This window comes from Oncorhynchus masou, chromosome 21, assembly GCF_036934945.1.
Source record: "Oncorhynchus masou masou isolate Uvic2021 chromosome 21, UVic_Omas_1.1, whole genome shotgun sequence".
NCBI lineage: Eukaryota > Metazoa > Chordata > Actinopteri > Salmoniformes > Salmonidae > Oncorhynchus > Oncorhynchus masou.
Genome location: NC_088232.1, coordinates 5137459 through 5163544, shown reverse-complemented (window position 1 = coordinate 5163544; position 26086 = coordinate 5137459). Strand labels below are relative to the sequence as shown.

The following is a 26086-nucleotide window of genomic DNA, read 5'->3' as shown; positions in this document are numbered from 1 at the left end:
CTACCTAGGGACATCACTATAGTACCACAGTCCACTACCAAGTATCCTTATGGTGGATCTACCTAGCAACATCCCTATAGTACCACAGTCCACTACCAAGTATCCGTATGGTGGATCTACCTAGCAACATCACTATAGTACCACAGTCCACTACCAAGTATCCTTATGGTGGATCTACCTCGGGACATCACTATAGTACCACAGTCCACTACCAAGTATCCTTATGGTGGATCTACCTAGGGACATCACTATAGTACCACAGTCCACTACCAAGTATCCTTATGGTGGATCTACCTAGGGACATCACTATAGTACCACAGTCCACTACCAAGTATCCTTATGGTGGATCTACCTAGGGACATCACTATAGTACCACAGTCCACTACCAAGTATCCTTATGGTGGATCTACCTAGGGACATCACTATAGTACCACAGTCCACTACCAAGTATCCTTATGGCAGGATCTACCTAGGGACATCACTATAGTACCACAGTCCACTACCAAGTATCCTTATGGCAGGATCTACCTAGGGACATCACTATAGTACCACAGTCCACTACCAAGTATCCTTACGGTAGGATGTACCTAGGGGCATCACTATAGTACCACAGTCCACTACCAAGTCAATGTTAGGATCTACCTAGGAACATCGCTATGGTACCACTACCTCCTATCCCTGCGGTAAGACTTACTTGAGTAATATCACCACAATGAGGAACCCTAGGTTAATGTGAAAACTCAACTACGTACACAGAGTGTACAAAACATTAGGAACACCTTCTTAATGTTGAGTTGCACCCCCCCTTTGCAGTCAGAACAGCCTCAATTTGTCGAGGCATGGACTCTACAAGGTGTCGAAAGCGTTCCACAGGGATGCTGGCCCATGTTGACTCCAATGCTTCCTGCAATTGTATCAAGTTGTGTGTGGAAAAATCCAACAGCGTTGCAGTTCTTGATGCAAACTGGTGCGCCTGGTACCTACTACCATACCCCATTCAAAGGCACTTCAGTCTTTTGTCTTGCCCATTCACCCTCTGAATGACACAATCCATGTCTCAATTGTCTCGAGGCTTAAAAATCCTTCTTTAACCCGTCTCCTCCCCGTCATCTACACTGATTTGAAGTGGATTTAACAAGTGACATCAATAAGGGATCATTGCTTTCACCTGATCAGTCTGTCATGGAAAGAGCAGGTGTTCTTATTGTTTTGTATACTCAGTGTATGCTGGTTCCATAACTTGACGTAAGCCAGAACTAGGTTGAAACAGCACGAGCTTTCCTTGAAATACTTGGAGCATTTGAAGGGAATACTAAAGCATTTGAAGGGAAATGAAGGGTTGAACCCAGGCCTGGGCAACATGCCGGCCACTTCAGCAGCTCGTGAACTGTGAACCCCAACTGACATGCTGCTAGGCCATAATCACAGTAGCCACTTGAACAGCACTAGCCAGTCCAACATGTGACGTGTGTGCGGTGATCGACTCCTGCCTTCTCACCCCCCCCCCCCGATACCCCTCTCTCTCGCACTCGAGACAGACGCTAGGCTCCATCTGTCTGGGTCTGCAGAGGCCGTCTTTTCCTTTTTCCTCACAGGACCACATGGTGTGCTTTTTCCCCACTCATCTTCACTCTCGTTCTCTCTCTCTCTCTCACCTCACCTCATAGTTGCCTCTCATTACAGTGCACAGCCTCTTTCAAACCAGACAAGCTCTTAACAATAAGCAGTAGCAGGTCATCTGTTGTTACTTAAGGCAGTTTTTTTTTTTTTTACGGGTGAAACAAGCATCGCGCTCAGACAACAGCTGAGGCCAACAAGGAAGAGAGCGACTACTCGGTAGCACAGATGGGGTTTTAATGTAACACCGGAGATGGAGGCCGGTGCTCTTAACCCCAACGAGCAGGAAGGGAAAGGAGAGAGATGGTTTTTTGTGCAGTTGTCATGGAAACCAGGTAGTTTGAGGGTGAAAAGAGGGCGGATGGCACACGCTGGAAAATAAATGTATTTCTTTGAAAACGATAGACTAGCTGGATGGAAGATGGAATGCTCTCCTATCTGTTTCTTCTTCTGAGAGCGAGAGAGAGCGTTTACAGTGAAATGATTCAGTAGCTGTACCTCTGTTCTACAAGGACATCTTGATTCTTGTCTCAGCCCTTGGAAGTCTGAACTAGAAGAAGTGACACAGGTTCACCTGAAGAGGGCGCTGGAGACTACAACTTCCAGTTAGTCTCCTTGCCCTCTCAAAGCTCACAGAGCGAATATACACACACACACACACACACACACACAAGCTAGAGGGAACTTGCTACTAGCGTTTTCTCTCCCAACTTCTGATTTTAATGACGATATTAGCTCCGACTCTGGCAACCATGACTGGCATATTTTCAACGTTTCTAGTTGTTGCTGTGAACCAAATGATCAGTGAATATTTTTTGTTGTTGTGTGTGTGTGTGTAAACCACATTAGTAGTGCAGCTGTGCCTCTCGTACCAGACGCTATTCTAATCAGGTCCTGATCTATTAAGTGCTCTGGTTGGTTTGAAATGTAGAAAAGTTTGAGTTGTAAGCCTTGAGAGCTCATGATAGGCAACAGGACCAGTGGGGGCAGTTAGTTTGTGAAGTGAAACGATTACATCCCTAGTACATAAGGACTTACTAATCATATGCAATTATAACCTGTTAGAGATTCCTAGGGTGGCCGGACGTCCCCGGTTTCCGCTGACAGTCCCCGGTTTTGGTGGCCTGTCCCCTTAAAGTGTCCTCGTCGGACCTTTATTCTAAGAACGTTTGATCGGCGATGCGTTGTAACCATCTCATGAATAACCATTGCCAGAACGTGTCTCCAACAGCATAGGCTACCAGACTTGGGTAGTTTTTGAATTACTAGATGGGCTAAGATGAAGAACTGGAGGGGTAATCCATTTTGTGTTTTACAATTCAATTATTTGAAAGAACTATAGCGAAAATTGATAGTTAATTATAGTTCCAAGGCCACTTTTCATTTTTTATTATTTTTTTGCGCGGTTAAACATAAATAAAATTCCCACTTTTTAATTTCCTAAATCCGGTCACCTTACCTAGGGCTTTTCTTTCAGAGCCATACTTTTCACTGCAATCGCATACAGTATTGAATTGAATTGTTTATATACAGTGTAGGCCACTTTGGGGAACTCTGGGGGGGGGCTAGACTATTCTGAATGCTATGGGGACAAGGCCCACTGGGAGAGTTATGGAGGGGGAGCCAGGGCTGAGGGCACAGTTGGCAGACTGTGGGTAGCAGATGCCAGCGTGGGAGACTATCAACGGTTGCCATGGCGAGGGTGTGAAGAGGCAAAGCACTAGGATCGTTTTGTCAATTTTTTGGGGGGAGGGGGCTGATCTTTTAAACTCTTCCTGACCCTACAAAGTGTGTGTCTCAGATAAATGACTTACTACCTCTATAATATCACAATATGTTTCATTGTCCCACTTTGTTCAACTAGAGGGAATATATGATCATATTATAATATACAGAGAAGGACAGTATATTCAACGCGATTAATACTGCGTCCACCCTTTTCTATCAGCTCATTCAGAAAACCCTCATCCCTTTCTTCCTTAGTAAGCCCAGTAACTATTGTCTCTCTCTGTTCTGTAGATGAAGCATTCTTTAAGTTCTGTTATTAAAGAGAATGAGAGGAAACCCAACCGCTCCCTTGGCAGTGACTCTCTCTCACAGACACACACACAGCAAAACTATCCAGGAATGATAGAAACTCGGTCGTCTGCCCGTAACTCTGTTCTGCTCCCGACCCGGTTCGTTCCTAATTCGTACCCATTATTTTCCCTACCAACACACAGGAATAGCCATGTAATTGCTTGAGCCGATGTAGCAAAGTTAACGGCCCCCTATTTGTCTGCTGTGTCGGTCGGCTCTACAGCCTCTCTCCCACTGGCACACTCTAGCTTTCGTTTTTGCTCTCCCTCTTTCTCTCTCCCTCAATCTCTTTTCTCTGCCTTCCCTCCCTACGCCCTCTCTCCATCTCCCCCCCCCCCTCTAGTCTCCTCAGGGTTGTGGCACCTCTGGCTAGGGGCCAGGCACTCTCTCTGGTGTCCCCTGGCAGCGGAGACAGAATCTATGTTCCAAGTGACACCCTATTCCCTGCATATTGCACTACTTTTGACCAGGGCCTATAGGGAATTGGGTGCAATTTGAGAGGCAGACAGAATATAGTGGAGCTTTAGAAGTCACATGACTCGACAAGCCTGTGGGAATCAGGAAAGACGTGCGTCTTAAATCAGGTTGACTTGCTCATAGGCTGCAGTGCCGCAATACTTTGTGCTGCAGTGGTTATATTAGCGCATTTTGTTGTTGTGTGAGTGTGTTGACTCTGGGAGAGAGTCCGAATACCCATATTTGCTTCCTAAATAGTATGCAGAAAAAAATTGACTTTTTTGAAAATCAAGTATAATTTTATTATCCGGATGTCATACTCATGTTGGCTTTGACAAAAGCTGATCAATTAGGTAAGGGGATGAGCTACCGAAAATCAGCGAATAGCGCGAAACAACACAATGGCGCGTTTTCAGTAGGCGAAAATGTGTTTTATATTAATGTGAATTTTTGAAAATCTTGATGGTTTAAATGCCAGGATGTTATACTCATCTCCGCTCTTTATCTAGTGGGATTAGATGTACACTTTCCCACAATGCATTGGAAGAGGTGGGCTGCGAGTGACAGGCCCGAGTTCTCTCCAAGTAGCCAAACAACACAACTAGGCTACTTAATTGGGAAGATGCTGAAAAGCAAAGTTTCTGCGGCGGTGTTCAAATGTAGTCGAAGGAGATGTTGTTATCCTTAAAATGATTGAGTATTGCATCGTAGGCTACATCTTTGAAAACCTTTTTTATTTTTTATTTTTATATTCAATTTCGGTCGGTTTTCTTATTTGAAAAGGTTTTTTTTTGTCTCTTGGCCTTCTAAACCATCTTTGGATTTCTGACAATGTCGGCACCAGGGACAAGCCTTAGCAGTCATTCTGATCTCATTCCCAATGACCAGTGCTTTAGTTTACTATGTTGCTGTCAATCGGTTCTGAATGTGCCATACACTCGATTTGAACAGTTAAAGTTGTGGTGTGTCCTAGGCTATTTGATTTATGTTACAGCACTTTGGTTTCACTAATAAATATGTTCAAGTGGAAAATATTTACCTACGGTATGTGATGCTCTGCTTATAACCAGCCTGAGTAGGCCTATAACTCCATACCTAATTCCATTCAGAGTTTAGAGAAATGAATCAAATTGGAAGTGAGCTATTATCAGGCTGCTTAATGTGATGCAGGTCTGTTGAATTTTGAAAAATCCACCCGCACTCGGCCCCGCCCCACCTACTCAACCAGTCAGGAGCCGCGACGGCCGCGGCATACTGCATACTTCTTTACTAAACAGTCCGTGCTAAATAGTATGCGATGATGAGTACATGCATTTTGCAGTTTAAGCATGAAGTACGCTAGTGTGGGTATTCAGACACTGTGTGTGTTTTTTTTAACATTTCTTACATTTTTTTAAGGTGCATGCAAATACAAGGCTCCATGTTGGTTGGCAGGTGGCCAATCTTGACCTCTGACCTCTCAATATTTTCTCTAATTGGCTACAGTGGTCAGAGAGCACCTAACTGACCATCTGCCAGAACACACACACACACACACACACACACACTGACTTTGCATGTGTACAGTTTCTCTTACCTAATAGCCCAAGGCCTACTACTACTTATATTACAATTGTAGCCTTATAGAAACTTCTACCGGGCTTTATAGGTTGACAGTCCTAACCCTTCAGTGCACTCCAGTCTATCCTCTCAATTCCAGACCCCTCCCTCTGGCTTCCTACAGAAACTCTATACACTATGCCATTGGGTCACTGGCAGCCCAACATCCACATGTAATTGGCTACAGTTGTTCCAGAATATTCCATTCCAACATTCCCAGACAGACTGTAGGTTGGACACATCACTGTTTCATCACAGCATTTTTCTAATCGCCACGGGAACCAGAGAATGAATCTCCTGAGTTCAGGAGAGAGGGTTCTACCAAAAAAAATATGGAATGTCAAACTAACTGCCCAGTTATTAATTTTTGAAGTAGTTATTTTTGAAAACTTTGAATTTCACCGGTAATTGAAAGCAGTTTGAGTTGAGACCTGAAGCTTTGTGTGTGTGTGTGTGTGTGTGTGCGTGCGTGTGTGTGTGTGTGGAGATACCTGACGCTTTAAGGATGTCTCCAGTTAATATGCAGAGGTTAGGGGGGGGGGGTTGCTTAGTTTGGAGGACAGAGAGAGCGAACCGCTGAAAGTAAATGAGTTGGCGAACCTCCAGACAGCCCTTTTTTACATTCAAAGGATGTAGGCCTATTTCTTCCTCCAGTCCACTTCAGAATAATTGAAAAGGTTTTTAGAGAAACACCCTAGTCTCTCCTGTCTAGTTTCTCCAAGCTCTTTCATAAAGATATGTTTGTTTTTTGCAGATGGGAGTATACTGGGCAACGCATTGGGCATAGCTGTGACGCAGATATGCCCAAGTCTTCTCGTGCTGTTAGCAAAGCTAGGTGACGAATCACTTATTTCCCCTAATCTCTTTCTCTCCCACTCTTTCTGGCCAATGGGTCTCTCGCTCTCTCCCCTCTTCCTCGCTCTTACGCTCTCTGCTCTGCATCCTCTTCTCGTTAGAAAGAACCTCATTATATTTTTGTATCTTCAAACACAAGATTTCTTCTTCTCCTCATCCCATCCAGGGGTATCTTAAAAGCCCTCTTAGGGTTGCCACTATCCAGGTCCTTGTCTACATTTGCTGCCCAGGTCGTAGCATGATGCTAGACACAATGTGAAGGGTTTTTCACACAGCAATTTCCTTGTGAAACTGGGTAAAGGAAGAGAAAAAAAACCTCTTAAAAAAAAATGTCTAATCATCTTCAAAGGGAAATAATTGGCCATAATAAAGGCTGTAATATGCAATTACAAGGAAAAGCAGTCATCTTAGCCAAGACCTCTCCTCACACACACACACACACACACACACACACATACACAACATCGCTCTTGTTCAGAAAGTCTCGCTCATGGTTACTGGGGATAATTGCCCTCTACCTGGGAAGGCCATTCTGGTTTCAAGTAACTCTGCAGCTAATTCAGACCACAAAAGGCTTTTGTGAGGTCCACATCAATTTTAGGAGCAGTTTTAAAGGGGGGGGGGGGGGGGCTGTTGGATCACACATCGGATCAGTGTTCATTTACGCTATTCACCAGTGACTGTAATGGTAACTACCACTGTTCTAATAGTAACTGAGACCAGTGACTGTAGTGGTAACTACCGCTGTTCTAATAGTAACTGAGACCAGTGACTGTAATGGTAACTACCGCTGTTCTAATAGTAACTGAGACCAGTGACTGTAATGGTAACTACCGCTGTTCTAATAGTAACTGAGACCAGTGACTGTAATGGTAACTACCGCTGTTCTAATAGTAACTGAGACCAGTGACTGTAATGGTAACTACCGCTGTTCTAATAGTAACTGAGACCAGTGACTAATGGTAACTACCGCTGTTCTAATAGTAACTGAGACCAGTGACTAATGGTAACTTCCACTGTTCTAATAGTAACTGAGACCAGTGACTAATGGTAACTACCACTGTTCTAATAGTAACTGAGACCAGTGACTGTAATGGTAACTACCGCTGTTCTAATAGTAACTGAGACCAGGACTAATGGTAACTTCCACTGTTCTAATAGTAACTGAGACCAGTGACTAATGGTAACTACCACTGTTCTAATAGTAACTGAGACCAGTGACTGTAATGGTAACTACCGCTGTTCTAATAGTAACTGAGACCAGTGACTGTAATGGTAACTACCGCTGTTCTAATAGTAACTGAGACCAGTGACTAATGGTAACTTCCACTGTTCTAATAGTAACTGAGACCAGTGACTAATGGTAACTTCCACTGTTCTAATAGTAACTGAGACCAGTGACTGTAATGGTAACTACCGCTGTTCTAATAGTAACTGAGACCAGTGACTGTAATGGTAACTACCGCTGTTCTAATAGTAACTGAGACCAGTGACTGTAGTGGTAACTACCACTGTTCTAATAGTAACTGAGACCAGTGACTGTAATGGTAACTACCGCTGTTCTAATAGTAACTGAGACCAGTGACTGTAATGGTAACTACCGCTGTTCTATTAGTAACTGAGACCAGTGACTGTAGTGGTAACTACCACTGTTCTAATAGTAACTGAGACCAGTGACTGTAATGGTAACTTCCACTGTTCTAATAGTAACTGAGACCAGTGACTGTAATGGTAACTACCGCTGTTCTAATAGTAACTGAGACCAGTGACTGTAATGGTAACTACCGCTGTTCTAATAGTAACTGAGACCAGTGACTGTAATGGTAACTACCGCTGTTCTAATAGTAACTGAGACCAGTGACTGTAATTGTAACTACCGCTGTTCTAATAGTAACTGAGACCAGTGACTGTAATGGTAACTACCGCTGTTCTAATAGTAACTGAGACCAGTGACTGTAGTGGTAACTACCGCTGTTCTAATAGTAACTGAGACCAGTGACTGTAGTGGTAACTACCGCTGTTCTAATAGTAACTGAGACCAGTGACTAATGGTAACTTCCACTGTTCTAATAGTAACTGAGACCAGTGACTGTAGTGGTAACTACCGCTGTTCTAATAGTAACTGAGACCAGTGACTGTAGTGGTAACTACCGCTGTTCTAATAGTAACTGAGACCAGTGACTGTAATGGTAACTACCGCTGTTCTAATAGTAACTGAGACCAGTGACTGTAGTGGTAACTACCGCTGTTCTAATAGTAACTGAGACCAGTGACTGTAGTGGTAACTACCGCTGTTCTAATAGTAACTGAGACCAGTGACTGTAATGCTAACTACCGCTGTTCTAATAGTAACTGAGACCAGTGACTGTAATGGTAACTACCGCTGTTCTAATAGTAACTGAGACCAGTGACTGTAGTGGTAACTACCGCTGTTCTAATAGTGACTGAGACCAGTGACTGTAGTGGTAACTACCGCTGTTCTAATAGTAACTGAGACCAGTGACTGTAATGGTAACTACCGCTGTTCTAATAGTAACTGAGACCAGTGACTGTAATGGTAACTACCGCTGTTCTAATAGTAACTGAGACCAGTGACTGTAATGGTAACTACCGCTGTTCTAATAGTAACTGAGACCAGTGACTGTAATGGTAACTACCGCTGTTCTAATAGTAACTGAGACCAGTGACTGTAATGGTAACTACCACTGTTCTAATAGTAACTGAGACCAGTGACTAATGGTAACTACCACTGTTCTAATAGTAACTGAGACCAGTGACTGTAATGGTAACTACCGCTGTTCTAATAGTAACTGAGACCAGTGACTAACATTAAACAGTGCTCAGGATAATATCTTATCGTGTTCCCCACCGAAGACATGCTGCCATGACAACTGTTTGTCACAAGTTCTCCAAGTTAACCATCCCTCGGCTCTCTCTCTCTCTCATGAGTTCTGCCTGCTTGCTGTGAGCGCAGTGGACCAACGTGCATGTCGTGCCGTGCCGTGCTCTGATGTTGTGCCAAAGCAAATCTGCCGCAGTAGCGGGTGGCGGCATGGTTGGCTGGCTGGCATGGGGCTAGTGGGGGGGGTATGGTAATCACACTACAGTTTGGGGGTTGGCGGGTGTGCTCTGTAATCGGCCACCGTCGCTGATAGGGGGCAATTCATTTCCCGTAATTAACGTTAGGAAGGAGTCATTTTATGGCTGGCAGGGTGGAGGGGAGAGGAGGCATCTGTTCACTCTCAGTGCATCACTTTCCACTGGACAATGGGAATTAAGGTCTGTATTGAGTCTCAGTGGAATTGCTGAACTAGAATCAGTTTAGCCTTTTTAGAATTATGAATGAGCTTATATGGACCGGGGGGACCTGATCCTAGACCAGTGAATTTTTTTATGTGGCTGTTGGAACTAGGAAACCTGTATCGTCTGCATATAAATGTCTCTTTTGATTCACTGCCACCCGTGGTGTGTTGACCAGATTTTCACTCTCTTCCTCCCCTTCTCTCCCTCTCTCTTCCTCCCCCTCTTTCTGCCTCACCCTCTCTCTGCCTCCCCCTCTCTCTTCTTCCCCTTCTCTCTTCCTCCCCTTCTCTCTGCCTCCCCCTCTCTCTGCCTCCTCCTCTCTCTTCCTCCACCTCTCTCTACCTCTCCCTCTCTCTACCTCTCCCTCTCTCTACCTCCCCCTCTCTCTACCTCCCCCTCTCTCTACCTCCCCCTCTCTCTACCTCCCCTCTCTCTGCCTCCCCCTCTCTCTGCCTCCCCCTCTCTCTGCCTCCCCTCTCTCTTCCTCCCCTTCTCTCTGCCTCCCCCTCTCTCTGCCTCCCCCTCTCTCTTCCTCCACCTCTCTCTTCCTCCCCCTCTCTCTTCCTCCCCCTCTCTCTACCTCCCCCTCTCTCTACCTCCCCCTCTCTCTACCTCCCCCTCTCTCTGCCTCCCCCCCTCTCTGCCTCCCCCTCTCTCTGCCTCCCCCTCTCTCTGCCTCCCCCTCTCTCCTCCAGTGTGCCATGCGGAGCTGAATGCGATCATGAATAAGAACTCAGCGGACGTGAAGGGCTGTTCCATGTACGTGGCTCTGTTCCCCTGCAACGAGTGTGCCAAGCTCATCATCCAAGCAGGTGGGACCCCCCCCCTCCCACACACACGCAGATGAGACCCCTCCCTCTCTCCTTCACCCATCCCTCTGTTCTGTCATTTTTGTTCTCCATTTCCAAACAGGTGAGCCTCCTCCCAACTGTTGCCCTCCCCTCACAACCGCCTTTGCTTTTCTCCACCCTTCACTTCCTTTTTCATCTCTCTCTTTGTGGTACCTTTTCTCTGCTCCTTTTCATCCTTTCAGGGTCACACACTTCTTCTCCCGCTCCGCACCTTTGGTGTTGTCGTGTTTCTTCTCTCCGCATTCCTTTTTTATTTTCTTCCTTCGTTCATGCTCTTCCCGTGTTGCACTCCTCCTCCTCTCTTTCTACACCTCTTCTCTCAGACACACACACACACACACACACACACACACACTCCCCCCTCTCTCGTCCTTGACTCAGCTAGTCACAGCGAGACGCCTCTCCTCCTCTTCCACTAAACACATCACTTCTTTCCTATCTTTTCTCCCTTTATATATCCCGGTTGACAACCACAAAGTATGTAAGTTTAGCTCGCATTGTGTTTAGCCTAAGTGCCATACAGTGTTCCCTCTGTGCAGTATGAGTTCTGCAGGTATTAGACTGGCGCTGATGGATGGGCAGACCACACAGCGACCACACGGCGATTGCGCAACAGATTCTCAGCAGTGTTTTTTTTTGGGTGCGTTTTGATCACCGTCGACGTCGCACGTGCGTGTGCCGTGGTACGGTCTGTGTGCCGTGGTACGGTCTGTGTGCCGTGGTACGGTCTGTGTGTCAAGGTGATTCTGTTAGACAGAATGCTCGGCGAGGGGGCGAAGTCACACTGGGGATTGGGGACGACCCCCCCTCCCCCCAACATGGAACAAGGTTTCCTTACCCCTCTTGTTGCCCCCCCCCCACCCCCACCCCACTGACGATAGGCAACAGGATTGTTTTACTCCGCAACCTCCGCCGTTTTCAAACATAGCAACACGAACGGCAAGCACAGCTTTTTTTCCCTCTTTCGATCCTTCTCCTTCGCTCCCTCTACTGCTTTCTGCCCTCCCTCAAAAAACTTCCCCCGTTATCTTCCCACAACCCCCTGCTGTTGCTCCTTAGGCAAGAGGCCCTCCTGGAGCTGCATACCGAAGTGAGACACACACACACACACACACACACACACACACACACACACACACACACACACACACACACACACACACACACACACACACACACACACACACACACACACACACACACACACACTCTCTCAACTCCTACACACACACACACACACTGAGCTATATATACTGACATGTATGCAGGCATGCATACACACACTCATAGTTCCGACACACTCCTACACACACTATTTCACTCTGATCACAAATGGGTCTTGCCAGGCCCTCTTCTCTCCCCGGCACAGTGGGGTGTAAGCTCCATCTCCAGGCTCCTACTTCATTAAGGAGGGAGTTTATACACACACAGACACACACACACACTTTTTGTTCACCTGCACCTTCAAGAGGAGAGAAGGAAACTGAACAGCAATAAGCCAACCTAATTTGTGATGCAGTTTCAACCTGGCTTGTCAAACGCTTAGCAACAAGTGCCATGTTTCACAAAGGTGGCGTGTGATGACTGTTCACTCCGCCCCGCCACTAGAAAAATCTATTTTTTTCCCTCTGCTTCTGTCTTACTAATTCTCTTTCTCTCGCTCTCTCACTCTCTCATATCTATCATTCTCACTGTCATAACAGCATGATGAGAATCAGAAGGTTTAACAATAGATGCGTTTGCTATTTACTGTGAAACGTGTCAGTGAATCCGATAGGCCTACGGAAGGCCGTTGGGCTCAATTCCACAGCGCTCCTTAGCGCTGCACCTGTTCGTCTGGTTTTAATCTCTCACTCTAGAAATGGGCTTATTTCCATTCAGCCTTGATTACAACTTCTCCATTTGTGGGGTCAAAGAGTGCGTTTGAACCTCAACCTAGGGAATAGGTTAAAGTATGGTCTGACCGAGTGGGCCGCGCTCTCGCTCTCTGTGTGTGTGTGTGTGTGTGTGTGTGTGTGTGTGTGCGCCGCTCTGTCCGGTCGTTTGTGTGTTTAATAAATGCGCCTCATGTACCGACGAACAGAACGGCTCAGCTCTCTAAGAACGGGAAGGGATCCTCCGAGTCCTTTAAAAAAAAAAGTTTCATTAAGTAACGCTTGCAAGGCCTTGAACGGTAGCCTCTCGGCCCCTCAACGTGTGTGTGCGCGCGCCTTGAACGAAACCCTCTTGGCCACTCAATACACAGGCTCTTCAGATGAGAGATGGAGGGGAAAAAGAGGTCTACTCTTCTGGCTTTAGGGGGCACTGTGGTCTTCTCATTCTCACCGCTCCCCCTTCGTTTCCTCTCGGTCTCCAGCAGGCCACTCGTTCAATCAACGTTTGAACAAATCTCTCAGTTGGCTTTTATTTTTGGACTGGAGTTCAAATGAGTTGCGCTGCTTCTCAGTAACCGTGTGGAGCCACCCAGAACTCTCTCTCCCTCCAATCTCTTTCCACCTTTTTATCGTTCGCTTTTCTATTTCAATCATTCTGTTTTTCTCCCATGTTCACTGGCACACTTTTATTCACCCAATTACTTACTTTGATTGACTCCTCTCTCCTCCTTTCCTCCCCTTCCCCTTCTCTCTCCTCCTTTCCTCCCCTTCCCCCTCTCTCTCCTCCTTTCCTCCCCTTCCCCCTCTCTCTCCTCCTTTCCTCCCCTTCCCCCTCTCTCTCCTCCTTTCCTCCCCTTCCCCTTCTCTCTTCTCCTTTCCTCCCCTTCCCCCTCTCTCTCCTCCTTTCCTCCCCTTCCCCCTCTCTCTCCTCCTTTCCTCCCCTTCCCCCTCTCTCTCCTCCTTTCCTCCCCTTCCCCCTCTCTCTCCTCCTTTCCTCCCCTTCCCCTTCTCTCTCCTCCTTTCCTCCCCTTCCCCCTCTCTCTTCTCCTTTCCTCCCCTTCCCCCTCTCTCTCCTCCTTTCCTCCCCTTCCCCCTCTCTCTCCTAACTTTCCTCCCCTTCCCCCTCTCTCTCCTCCTTTCCTCCCCTTCCCCCTCTCTCTCCTCCTTTCCTCCCCTTCCCCCTCTCTCTCCAGCCCTCGTTACCAGACGGTTAATAGTACGTAACTGTCTTGTTATTTACACTATAAATCCTCAAATCAGCCTCCTATTATATTCTCAGCCGGTCTCAGTTCTAATGTGAAAAAGCTGCTGCTGTGGTCCGGCCTGACTCCCCCGCTGGCAGCGCTGTGGTCCGGCCTGACTCCCCCGCTGGCAGCGCTGTGGTCCGGCCTGACTCCCCCGCTGGCAGCGCTGTGGTCCGGCCTGACTCCCCCGCTGGCAGCGCTGTGGTCCGGCCTGACTCCCCCGCTGGCAGCGCTGTGGTCCGGCCTGACTCCCCCGCTGGCAGCGCTGTGGTCCAGTCTGACTCCCCGCTGGCAGCGCTGTGGTCCGGCCTGACTCCCCGCTGGCAGCGCTGTGGTCCGGCCTGACTCCCCGCTGGCAGCGCTGTGGTCCGGCCTGACTCCCCCGCTGGCAGCGCTGTGGTCCGGCCTGACTCCCCCGCTGGCAGCGCTGTGGTCCGGCCTCACTCCCCCGCTGGCAGCGCTGTGGTCCGGCCTGACTCCCCCGCTGGCAGCGCTGTGGTCCGGCCTGACTCCCCCGCTGGCAGCGTTGTTACATCCTTTTAATACTGAGAGCTGTGTTGGTGTCGCGCGCCAAACTATTTCTCCTCAGCTCAGTCATGCATTGGTGCATTTAGCTTTAACGCCTCAGTATGTATTTTGAATTGAGGAGTCATTATCCATCTTAAGATCGTTGTACAGAAAATGAAGAATGTGTGTGTTGACGAGCGGGCGGCACTGTCCTAACACCTAGCAGGTTATCCGTCCTCTGAGTCTACACAGCTAATTCACTGGTTGCCCCTCTTCACCCCTCTCTTCCCAGCGGCCTCGCTCCCATTGTATTCCCATGAGCTAATCTGTAGGCCCTTTGTTGCTTTCCTAATCCCATTGGAATGCTCCTCCATAGTGTGTCCTTCTCCTGTTTATCACTGGCTCATTACAAGACCTGCTTTTGTAAGTCACATGAAATAAAAAATCAAATAACATTTTATTTGCCAAATACAACTGTTCTGGACTTAACTGTGAAATGCTTGCTTACAACTCCTCACAACAATGCAGAGTTTAATTAAACCTCTTGATACTCCCCATCCCGGATCCGGGATCGTGACTAAAGCCTCAGGCTCATTAGCATAACGCAACGTTAACGATTTCTGAAAATCGCAAATAAAATGAAAATAATGCGCCTGCTCTCAAGCTTAGCCTTTTCTTAACAACACTGTCATCTCAGATTTTCAAAATATGCTTTTGAACCATAGCAAATCACTAATTTGTGTAAGAGTATGCTAAGCTAGCTTAGCATTTTGAGTAGCATTTAGCACGCAACATTTTCACAAAAACCAGATAACCAAATAAATAAAATAATTTACCTTTGAAGAGCTTCGGTTGTTTTCAATGAGGAGACTCTCAGTTACATAGCAAATGTTCAGTTTTTCCTGAAAGAATCTTTGTGTAGGAGAAATCGCTCCGTTTTGTACATCACATTTGGCTACCGAAACAAACCGAAAATTCAGTCACCAAAACGTCAAACTTTTTCCGAATTAACTCCATAATATCGACCGAAACATGGCAAACGTTGTTTAGAATCAATCCTCAAGGTGTTTTTTCACATATCTCTTCATTGATATGCAGTTTGTGGAAGCCTGCTTTCCCCTCAGAATCGCATGGAAAAATACCAGCAGCTGAAAAAGACGCACCAATTTCGACGGAGGACACCGGGCGGACACCTGGAAAATGTAGTCTCTTATGGTCAATCTTCCAATGATATGCCTACAAATACGTCACAATGCTGCAGACACCTTGGGAACCGACAGAAAGGGCAGGCTCATTCCTCTCGCATTCACAGCCATATAAGGAGACAATGGAAAACGGAGCCTCAAAAATCCTGCTGGTTTCCTGGTTGCTGTTTCATCTTGGTTTTGCCTGTAGCTCCCGTTCTAGGGCACGCACAGACAATATCTTTGCAGTTCTGGAAAATTCAGAGTGTTTTCTTTCCAAAGCTATCAATTATATGCATAGTCGAGCATCTTTTTGTGACAAAATATCTTGTTTAAAATGGGAACGTTTTTCATCCAAAAATGAAATTGCTAGAGTTTCAAGAGGTTAAAAAATAAAATGGTAACGGGGAATAAAATACACAAGAATGGAGCTACATACAGTTGGAGTCGGGAAGTTGACATGCACCTTAGCCAAATGCATTTAAACTCAGTTTTTCACAATTCCTGACATTTAATCCTAGTAAAAATTCCCTGTTTTAGGTCAGTTAGGATCACCACTTAATTTTAAGAATATGAAATGTCAGAATAATAGTAGAGAGAATGATTTCTTTCTTTCATCACATTCCCAGTGGGTCAGAAGTTTACATACACTCAATTAGTATTTGGTAGTATATTATCTTTAAATTGTTTAACTTCGGTCAAACTGTTCAGGTAGCCTTCCACAAGCTTCCCACAATAAGTTGGGTGAATTTTGGCCCATTCCTCCTGACAGAGCTGGTGTAACTGGGTCAGGTTTGTAGGCCTCCTTGCTCACACACGCTTTTTCAGTTTTGCCCAAAAGTGTTCTATAGGATTGAGGTCAGGGCTTTGTGATGGCCACTCCAATACCTTGACTTTGTTGTCCTTAAACCATTTTGCCACAACTTTGGAAGTATGCTTGGGGTCATTGTCCATTTGGAGACTCATTTGCAACCAAGCTTTAACTTCCTGACTGATGTCTTGAGATGTTGCTTCAATATACCTACATAATTTTCCTGACTCATGATGTCATCTATTTTTTTAAATGCACCTGTCCCTTATGCCGCAAAGCATCCCCACAACATGATGCTGCCACCCCCGTGCTTCACAGTTGGGATGGTGTTCTTCAGCTTGCAAGCCTCACCCTTTTTTCCTCCAAACATAATGATGGTCATTATGCCTAAACAGCTCTATTTTTGTTTCATCAGACCAGAGGATATTTCTCCAAAAAGTACGATCTTTGTCCCCATGGGCTTTTTTATGGCGGTTATGGAGCAGTGGCTTCTTCCTTGCTGACTCGTTTTACTGTGGATATTGATACTTTTCTACCTGTTTCCTCCAGCAGGTCCTTTGCTGTTGTTCTGGGATTGATTTGCACTTTTCGCACCAAAGTAAGTCAATGTCTAGAAGACAGAAAAAAAATCAAGAACACAGCCATGCAATCTCCACAGCCCATTGGCAGTAGAATGGCCTTACTGAAGAGCTCAGTGACTTTCAACGTGACAAGTCAGTTTGTCAAATTTCTGCCCTGGTAGAGCTGCCCCGGTCAACTGTAAGTGCTGTTATTGTGAAGTGGAAATGTCTAGGAGCAACAACAGCTCAGCCACAAAGTGGTAGGCCGCACAAGCTCACAGAACGGGACTGCTGAAGCTCGTAGCGCGTAAATATCGTCTATCCTCAGTTGCAACACTCACTACAGAGTTCCAAACTGCCTCTGGAAGCAACCTCAGCACAATAACTGTTTTGTCGAGAGCTTAATGAAATGGGTTTCGATGGCCGAGCAGCCACACACAAGCCTAAGATCACCATGCTTTGGCTGGAGTGGTGTAAAGCTCGACGCTGTTGGAGCAATGGAAACGCGTTCTCTGGAGTGATGAATCTCACTTCACCATCTGTCAGTCTGACGGATAAATCTGGGTTTGGGGGATGAAAGGAGAATGCTACCCGCCCAAATGCAGTGCCAACTGTAAAGTTTGGTGGAGGAGGAATAATGTTCTGGGGCTGTTTCATGGTTCAGGCTAGGCCCCTTAGTTCTAGTGAAGGCATATCTTATTGTTACAGCATACATTCTGTGCTTCCAACTTTGGGGCAACATTTTGAGGAAGGCCCTTTCCTGTTTCAGCATGACAATGTACCCGTGAACAACGTGAGATCCATACAGAAATGGTTTGTCGAGATCGGTGTGGAAGATTTTGACTGGCCTGCACAGAACCCTGACCTAAACCTCATCAACCACCTTTTGGGATGAATTGGAACGCCGACTGTGAGCCACACTTAATCGCCCAACATCGGTAGCCGATCTCACTAATGCTCGTTTCTGAATGGAAACAAGTCCCTGCTTCAATGATCCAACATCTAGTGGAAAGCCTTCCCAGAAGAGTGGAGGCTGTTATAGCAGCAAACTGGGATCAACACCATATTTATGGACACAATTTTGGAATTAAATGTTTGACGAGCAGGTGTCCACACATTTTTGGTCATGTAGTGTATATACATTAAGGCAGGGTGAAGTGGCTAGGCATCAGGATAAATAATACAATAAAGAACAGCGTAGCAGTAGCTTTCCGCTAGATGTTTATTTATTTTGACATCATTTGTGTGTGCGCGTATGTAGTTAATGTGTGTGGGAGTGTCAATGTAGTGTGTGTGTGTGTGTGTGTATTACACTGTTCTCTCCATGACAAAGACTGACCAGGTGAAAGCTACAATCACTTATTGATGTTTAAAGTTTAAAGTCTCCGCCCACCAGAGATGCTTCTTCTGGGTGAGCAGTTTCTGTTTATGGCCCCATACAGTTTGACAGCTGTGATAATTACAAATTAGAACTCTCTTGGTAGGTCAAAGGGTCTGCAGCTTATAATGACCATATACCAGGTGAGCAAAAGCTTGAGATTTCCTTCTCACTTGAAGCAGCAGAACCAGTTACTTTTGAAAAGTTACGTTTCAGTAAGACACATAATGTTGCAGCTTTTCTAGTCTCTCTGATAGGAGACTCTCGAACGGAGCTCAGCCATGTTATTCTCAAGTGATTTGCCAGTCGAACGGAAGGGAGCGCCGTTCGGTTTTCACCTCGTCTCCCACGTCTGTGCCTGCAGTGTGTTGGTAGCCCACGGAAACAAAGGAACAGGGTTCAGTATGAACAGTGGAACAGCTGAGTCGGAGTTGAAGTCAAAATCTAGGTTCGTAGCTGTCGATCTGATGTCCAGAAGTGCTTCGGCGGTCATGTGTGACAATAATATGAACTTTCTGTACAACAAAAAAGTAAAGATAATCACGGTAGAAGTCACTATATGGTAAAGTTGGGTTGGAACTCGTAAGATGATGCCCGTCCTTCCACTTAGCCCTGACGAGAGGCCGCTTTCTTCCTCACTTCGGATTTCCCTTGCCTTTTCTCTTTCTCATTTGGTCTCTCGACTGCCACGTATTAGCCCCCCCACCCCTTTCCTCCTTTTTTCTGTTACTGTCCTTGCCTAATATTCTTCTCTTTTCCTCGCTCTCTCCTTCACTCTCTTTTCTTTCCGTTGCTGGTCAAAAGGATGCGTAAAACATGGATTTATGGAAGCCTCCTCAGTCTATTGGGCTTGGACTGACTCCCCAGCGCCTGCCTGCCATCCTTCTCTGCCATCTTGTCACTTTGGGCTCACGCTGGCGAGGGGCCGTGCATGTCTGTCACAGGCACACGCTCTCAGGCATTCACCCGCACACACACACAAACTCTCTGTGTCTGTCACCAACTTCCACTGGAGTGGGCTAATTTGAAATGTTCCAAAGTTTTAGTCTGGTCCCAAATGGCTCGCTACCCTACCCTCCTCCCTCTCTTCTGAGTTACTTAAGCTGCCCTCCCGTCCACTTAAGTCACTGTTGTGGAACGTTCCAGAATGTTGCGTTTTTTTTACAACTCAAACTGCCTCTGAGTTTTCCATCCCATTCATGACTGGTCACTAGTATTCCGATGTTACTGGTTAGTTACATAACAACAATATCAAATAACATTGGATTTGTCTCATGTGCCGAATGAGACGGGTCTAGACTTTTACAAGCCCTTCCCAACAATGCAGAGTTAAAAATAAGAGTGTTTAAAGCTGTCATCAAGGCAAAGGGTGGCTACTTTGAAGAATCTATAATATAAAATATATAGTTTGATTTGTTTAACACAATTTTTGGTTACTACATGATTCCATATGTGTTATTTCATAGTTTTGATGTCTTCACTATTCTACATTATAGAAAATAGTAAAAAAGAAAAACCCTAGAATTAATAGGTGTCCAAACCTTTGACTGGCACTGTGTGTGTATATATACTACCATTCAAAAGTTTGGGGAACTTAGATATGTTCTTGTCCATTAAAATAACATCAAATTAATCAGGAATACGGTGTAGACATTGTTAATGTTGCTGGGCTTCTAGGCAGAGCTCCTCCAGTGACTGTGTTCTTTTGCCCATCTTAATCTTTTATTTTTATTGGCAAGTCTGAGATATGGCTTTTTCTTTGCAACTCTGCCTAGAAGGCCAGCATCCCGGAGTTGCCTCTTCACTGTTGATGTTGAGACTGGTGTTTTGCAGGTACTATTTAATGAAGCTGCCAGTTGAGGACTTGTGAAAGGCGTTTGTTTCTCAAACTAGACACTCTGTCCTCTTGCTCAGTTGTGCACCGGGGCCTCCCACTCCTGTCTCTAGTCTGGTTAGAGCCCATTTGCGCTGTTCTGTGAAGGGAGTAGTACACAGCGTTGTATGAGATCTTCAGTTTCTTGGTTATTCCATGCGAGAAATGGCCTTCATTTCTCAGAACAAGAATAGACTGATGAGTTTCAGAAGAAAGTACTTTGTTTCCAGCCATTTTGAGCCTGTAATCAATCCCACAAATGCTGATGCTCCAGATACTCAGCTAGTCTAAAGAAGGCCAGTTGTATTGCTTCTTTAATCAGGACAACAATTTTCAGCTGTGCTAACATGCTAAAGGGTTTTCTAATGATCAATTAGCCCTTTAAAATGATACACTTGGATTAGCTAACACAACGTGCCATTGGAACACAGGAGTGATGGTTGCTGATAATGGGCCTCTGTACGCCTATGTAGATATTCCATAAAAATCTGCCATTTCCAGCTGCAATAGTCATTAACAATGTCTGCACTGTATTTCTGATCAATTTGATGTTATTTTAATGGACAAAAAATGTGATTTTCTTTCAAAAACGTGTTTGTGTGTGAGAGAGATATATGTATATACACATACATGCATATATACACATACATGCATGCATACATACATACATAGATAAACTCAAAAATAGAAACGTCCTCTCGCTGTGAACTGCATTTATTGGAATAATAAATTGAATAATGTGTCCCTGAACAAAGGGGGGGGTCAAAAGTAAGTCAGTATCTGCTGTGGCCACCAGCTGCATTAAGTACTGCAGTGCATCATCTCCTCATGGACTGCACCAGATATCCCAGTTCTTGCTGTGAGATGTTGCCCCACTCTTCCACCAAGGCACCTGCAAGTTCCCAGAATGGCCCTAGCCCTCACCTTCCGATCCAACAGGTCCCAGACGTGTTCAGTGGGATTGAGATCCTGGCTCTTTGCTGGCCATGGCAGAACACTGACATTTCTGTCTTGCAGGAAATCATGCACAGAACGAGCAGTATGGCCAGTGGCATCATCATGCTGGAGGGTCATGTCAGGATGAGTCTGCAGGAAGGGTATCACGTGAGGGAGGAGGATGTCTTCCATGTAATGCACAGTGTTGAGATTGCCTGCGATGACAAACTCAGTCCAATGATGCTGTGACACACCGCCCCAGACCATGACAGACCCTCCACCTCCAAATCGATCCCCCTCCAGAGCACAGGCCTCTTTGTAATGCTCATTCCTTCGAAGATAAACGCGAATCCGACCATCACCCCTGGTGAGACAAAACCGTGACTCGTCAGTGAAGAGCACTTTTTGCCAGTCATGTCTGGTCCATTGACAGTGAGTCCAGGCGACGTTGTTTCTGGTGATGTCTGGTGAGGACCTGCCTTACAACAGGCCTACAAGCCCTCAGTCCAGCCTCTCAGCCTATTGAGGACAGTCTGAGCACTGATGGAGGGATTGTGCATTCCTGGTGTAACTCGGACAGTTGTTGTTGCCATCCTGTATCTGTCCCGCAGGTGTGATGTTCGGATGTACCTATCCTGTGCAGGTGTTGTTACACGAGGTCTGCCACTGCGAGGACGATCAGTTGTTCGTCCTGTCTCCCTGTAGCGCTGTCTTAGGCGTCTCACAGTACGGACATTGCAATTTATTGCCCTGGCCACATCTGCAGTCCTCATGCGTCTTTGCAGCATGCCTAAGGCACGTTCACGCAGATGAGCGGGGACCCTGGGCATCTTTCTTTTGGTGTTTTTCAGAGTCAGTAGAAAGGCCTCTTTAGTGTCCTAAGTTTTCGGAACTTTGACCTTTAATTGCCTACCGTCTGTTAGCTGTCAGTGTCTTAACGACCGTTCTACAGGTGCATATTCATTACATGTTTATGGTTCATTGAGCAAGCATGGGAAACAGTGTTTAAACCCTTTGCAATGAAGATCTGTGAAGTTCAGATTTTTACGAATTATCTTTGAAAGCCAGGGTCCTGAAAAAGCGACGTTTCTTTTTTTGCAGAATTTACATACATCCGTTTTTGAGCTGCAATTTATTTGTCTTTGTTAGTCTGCATAGAGTCGGGTGCATAATGGGGTTCGATGCAGATACTCAGGGTAACCATTCAATGAACTATTTAGCATTCTTATGGCTTGGGGGTAGAAGCTGCCTCGGAGCCTGTTGGTCCGAGATTTGATGATCCGGTGACATTTGCCCGGATGGTAGCAGAGTGAACAGTTTATTGTTTTAGTTTTTGGCAATTTCGGGCCTTCCTTTGACACCGCCTGGTCTAGAGATCCTGGATGGCAGGGAGCCTCAGTGATGTACTGGGTAGACCGCACCATGCTTTGCGGCCGATTATCAGTTCACGTGTATTGTTTCTCAGTCTTCAATCTATAAAATGTATTTTCTTTATTGCTAGTCTGTCGTCTTGTCAATGGGTAGAGATGGATAAAGGGCTATTTCTGTTTTTACAGACATGATAAATGATACATTGTGCCCTGCAGGCCTTCTACAGTAGCATCGGTTTTCTAAAGGTTGTGGATGTGCATATCAGCTTCAGTATAGTTCACAAAAATGTCTTCCAGACATAGAGAAAACAAATGTGCTTTATTTGAAAGATATTTTCCTTTTACGTTTTATATTTAAACTATGGATCTGTTTTCCTCTGTTGCTTCACTATAGATCAGTGGAAAGAAGTTGTGGTGGGTGATTTTTCAATAGTACATTTGTTAAATTCCGCACCTCCTTTTCTAACATGACTACTACTGGCGTCTCAAGCTGTCAGACTCAGAACCCCGTCTAGGAACATCTGATCTCTGTTGTATTTCTTTTGTCCGTATTTGGACAGCACACGGGGACAGGGAGACCGATAGTAGAAGCATAGGCAGAAGGTGGCTGAGACTGGGCTGGCCACTGCTGCTTGACCAGATTCTGACACTCACAACCTCATCTCTATGGTCGTAAAGCAAACCTCACATTACACCCCCCCCCCCCCCCCATCTTGGCTCTGAAGGATGTGTTTTAGAAGGACTTGATTAATTTCATCCCATTTGCTTTTTAAATGATGTGTATCGGCTACCGTACGCTAGACTAAAGCTCCTGTCCTTGGTGACTTGTAAAGCTCCCCTTTTGGTGCAGAAGGTTATGTGAAACGGTGTCTGTCTCAAGCAGTGCGGATGTTGAGTCTTTTCTCTCTTGGGAGCAGTGCTTTCAAACAGAAACACACACCACTTCTCCATGCTGCAGCCTGTTAACTCCAGGCTGTTGGTTGGGCTGATCTTGGATCCTCTAGAGGCTTTTCCTTCTTATTAGAGCTGTGAGGCAGTGAAGCCCCACTTCATAAGCACTGCACCCCCAAACGACCATATCTCGGCCCACAGAACACACACACAGCCCGCGCCTTCCTTACACACATCAAAACAAAATTCCCAGTTGCCCAATTACATAGTAAGGACATCACACACACACACATTTCTCTGCCAAAATAAACCAGTGTAATTTCAAGCCATCTCCCTGATTTGCCCCTCTGTGCTACTTAAGAGTCATGGTGGTCTGACAGCATGAGCAACACCTACTGCTGGAGCACACAGACACCCTGTGGCCCTCACCATCACCACCACCAATCATTATTCCCCTTCCATCACACCCCAGCGGAGTCAGCCAAGCGCGAATGCCAAATCCTGCAGAGCCCTCACTAGGCAATATTGACAGTCCATTGTGTGTACATTTTTATTCATGGTTTGTTTATTGGCTATACATTTGGAACACTGGCATTATCCCCGTTCAGATTGCTACCATATGCAAACTCACACCCAGACATTACTTCAATAAGCAAGTTTGATTCAATGTTTTATGTATTTGTTGCGGTTATTTATTTTTTGCGGGGAAAAGTTTTTTTCTTACAAATTGTATATATTTTTTTTACCCCTTTTTCTCCCCAATTTCATGGTATCCAATTGTTTTAGTAGCTACTATCTTGTCTCATCGCTACAACTCCCGTACGGGCTCGGGAGAGACGAAGGTTGAAAGTCATGCGTCCTCCGATACACAACCCAACCTAGCTGCACTGCTTCTTAACACAGCGCGCATCCAACCCGGAAGCCAGCCCCACCAATGTGTCGGAGGAAACACCGTGCATCTGGCAACCTTGGTTAAGCGCGCACTGCGCCCGGCACAGGAGTCGCTGGTGCGCGATGAGACAAGGATATCCCTACCGGCCAAGCCCTCCCTAACCCGGACGATCCTAGGCCAATTGTGCGTCGCCCCACGGACCTCCCGGTCGCGGAGTTGCGAACCCAGGTGACCAGTCTCTGGTGACACAGCTATAGGTGTATTTTTGTTTTTAAGGAAGTAGATTCACACTCAATGCATCTGTGCTTTTCAAAGCCAATACACCTAGGAATAATGATAATACCTTATATGCAAATCCAAATATCAGAGATATTCTTTTCAGCGGGTGATTTATGAATAAAGGAACGCGCCCACGTACTGCCTCTGCACTCTGTGGCCTTCTACGGCTGCAAACAATCCGACCACAAAGCTCTTTGTTACTTCCACTTGGGAGAAGCGACGCTTTGTGCGTTTGATCTATTTATCTGATCCATTGTTAGGCCAGGCAGCACCGCTGCACACATTCAGATATGCTTTGTTGTTTTTTCGCGCATATTTATCCGCCGCTAATGTTTCTTTTGAATAGTCGTCTGTATCGTCATGGTGAAGTAAGCTTTGCTCTTGTAGTCGTTCAGACCAGTGTTTCTTAATCTGCACTACACACCTGATTCCACTAGTAAAAGGTTTGACGACGAGTGGCATCAGGTGTGTAGTGTTAGGGCAAACACGCATGCTCTCTGGATTACCAGGACCAGACATAACGACCTTTCTCTCCTGTTAATATCAGCGATCAGAGTAGTAACTGTACAGCTACTGGTGTGATACGAAGTGAAGAGAATATGATGAGCATAACAGTCCAGTCCATACCAGGTGAGTGGATATTATCACCACTGTCTGTCTAGCCTGTCTTTCACTCCCTGTATAGATAGTGCCGCTAACAGTAACACCACCAGCCAGCCCTATAGTCCATTGCTCTTTATCTACTGTGGTGAATAGAATTCACTCTGCGTGGTCTCCCCTCAGCGGATCACAGGATAAATACCGGTTCTCTCACAGTTTCCTGCAGATGAAACTGTCCGATAATACAGGGCAGGTGAGACTGGGAAGCCATGCTGGGTAACGCTGAGCCGGATTGAGCCAGCGGCTCCTAAAGCTCTGATGATGCGGGGAAGATATCAGGCGGGCCCAGCACAGAGCCATGGGGGACAACCAATCCTATCTCTGCAGTTTAGGGGGGTTTCAGTGGGGTGTTGGCAGATAAGGCGGGCACCCGCTGTATGTGACCTTTTTGACAGAGTGATATTGTGTTTGTGTAGGGAGCCGAGGACCTCCCAAGCATGATGGTATGGTAGATATACTAATCGAGCCAGGCCCTGTTGTATACTGCTTAGGCTCACACACACACACACACACACACACACACACACACACACACACACACACACACACACACACACACACACCTCCATTAAGCGGGAAGGGGGTGCTTTTAAAGATGACAGCTGGGGTTGGTAGATTTCCTGCTTCGTCTTTAGTTCTCGGTATTGGACTCTGCCTGCTGTTGAGGGTTTATCGACCTCCCCCATACAGTACACACACTCAATTGCACCCCTCCTCCCTCTCCACTCCGCAGGGTTTACTGACACCTCCCTCCCTCCCTTAGTCACCACTCACCATCATCCCGAGCCTGTCCGATAGATAATTGACTCTCTCTCTCTCCCTCTATTTTCCCCTCCATCCATCCATCCCTCCCTCTTTCCCCTCGCT

General features: G+C 46.1%; 1 protein-coding gene across 3 annotated transcripts in view; it reads left to right on the top strand.

Annotated features, from left to right (window-relative positions):
* Positions 1–26086, top strand: part of LOC135507603 (deoxycytidylate deaminase-like) — a 74006-nt gene that overhangs the window by 12431 nt on the left and 35489 nt on the right. For all 3 annotated transcript variants that reach the window (XM_064927151.1, XM_064927152.1, XM_064927150.1), the window contains exon 4: positions 10605–10721. In XM_064927151.1, the coding sequence (XP_064783223.1) occupies positions 10605–10721 (117 nt within the window). The remainder of the gene's footprint in view (positions 1–10604; positions 10722–26086) is intronic.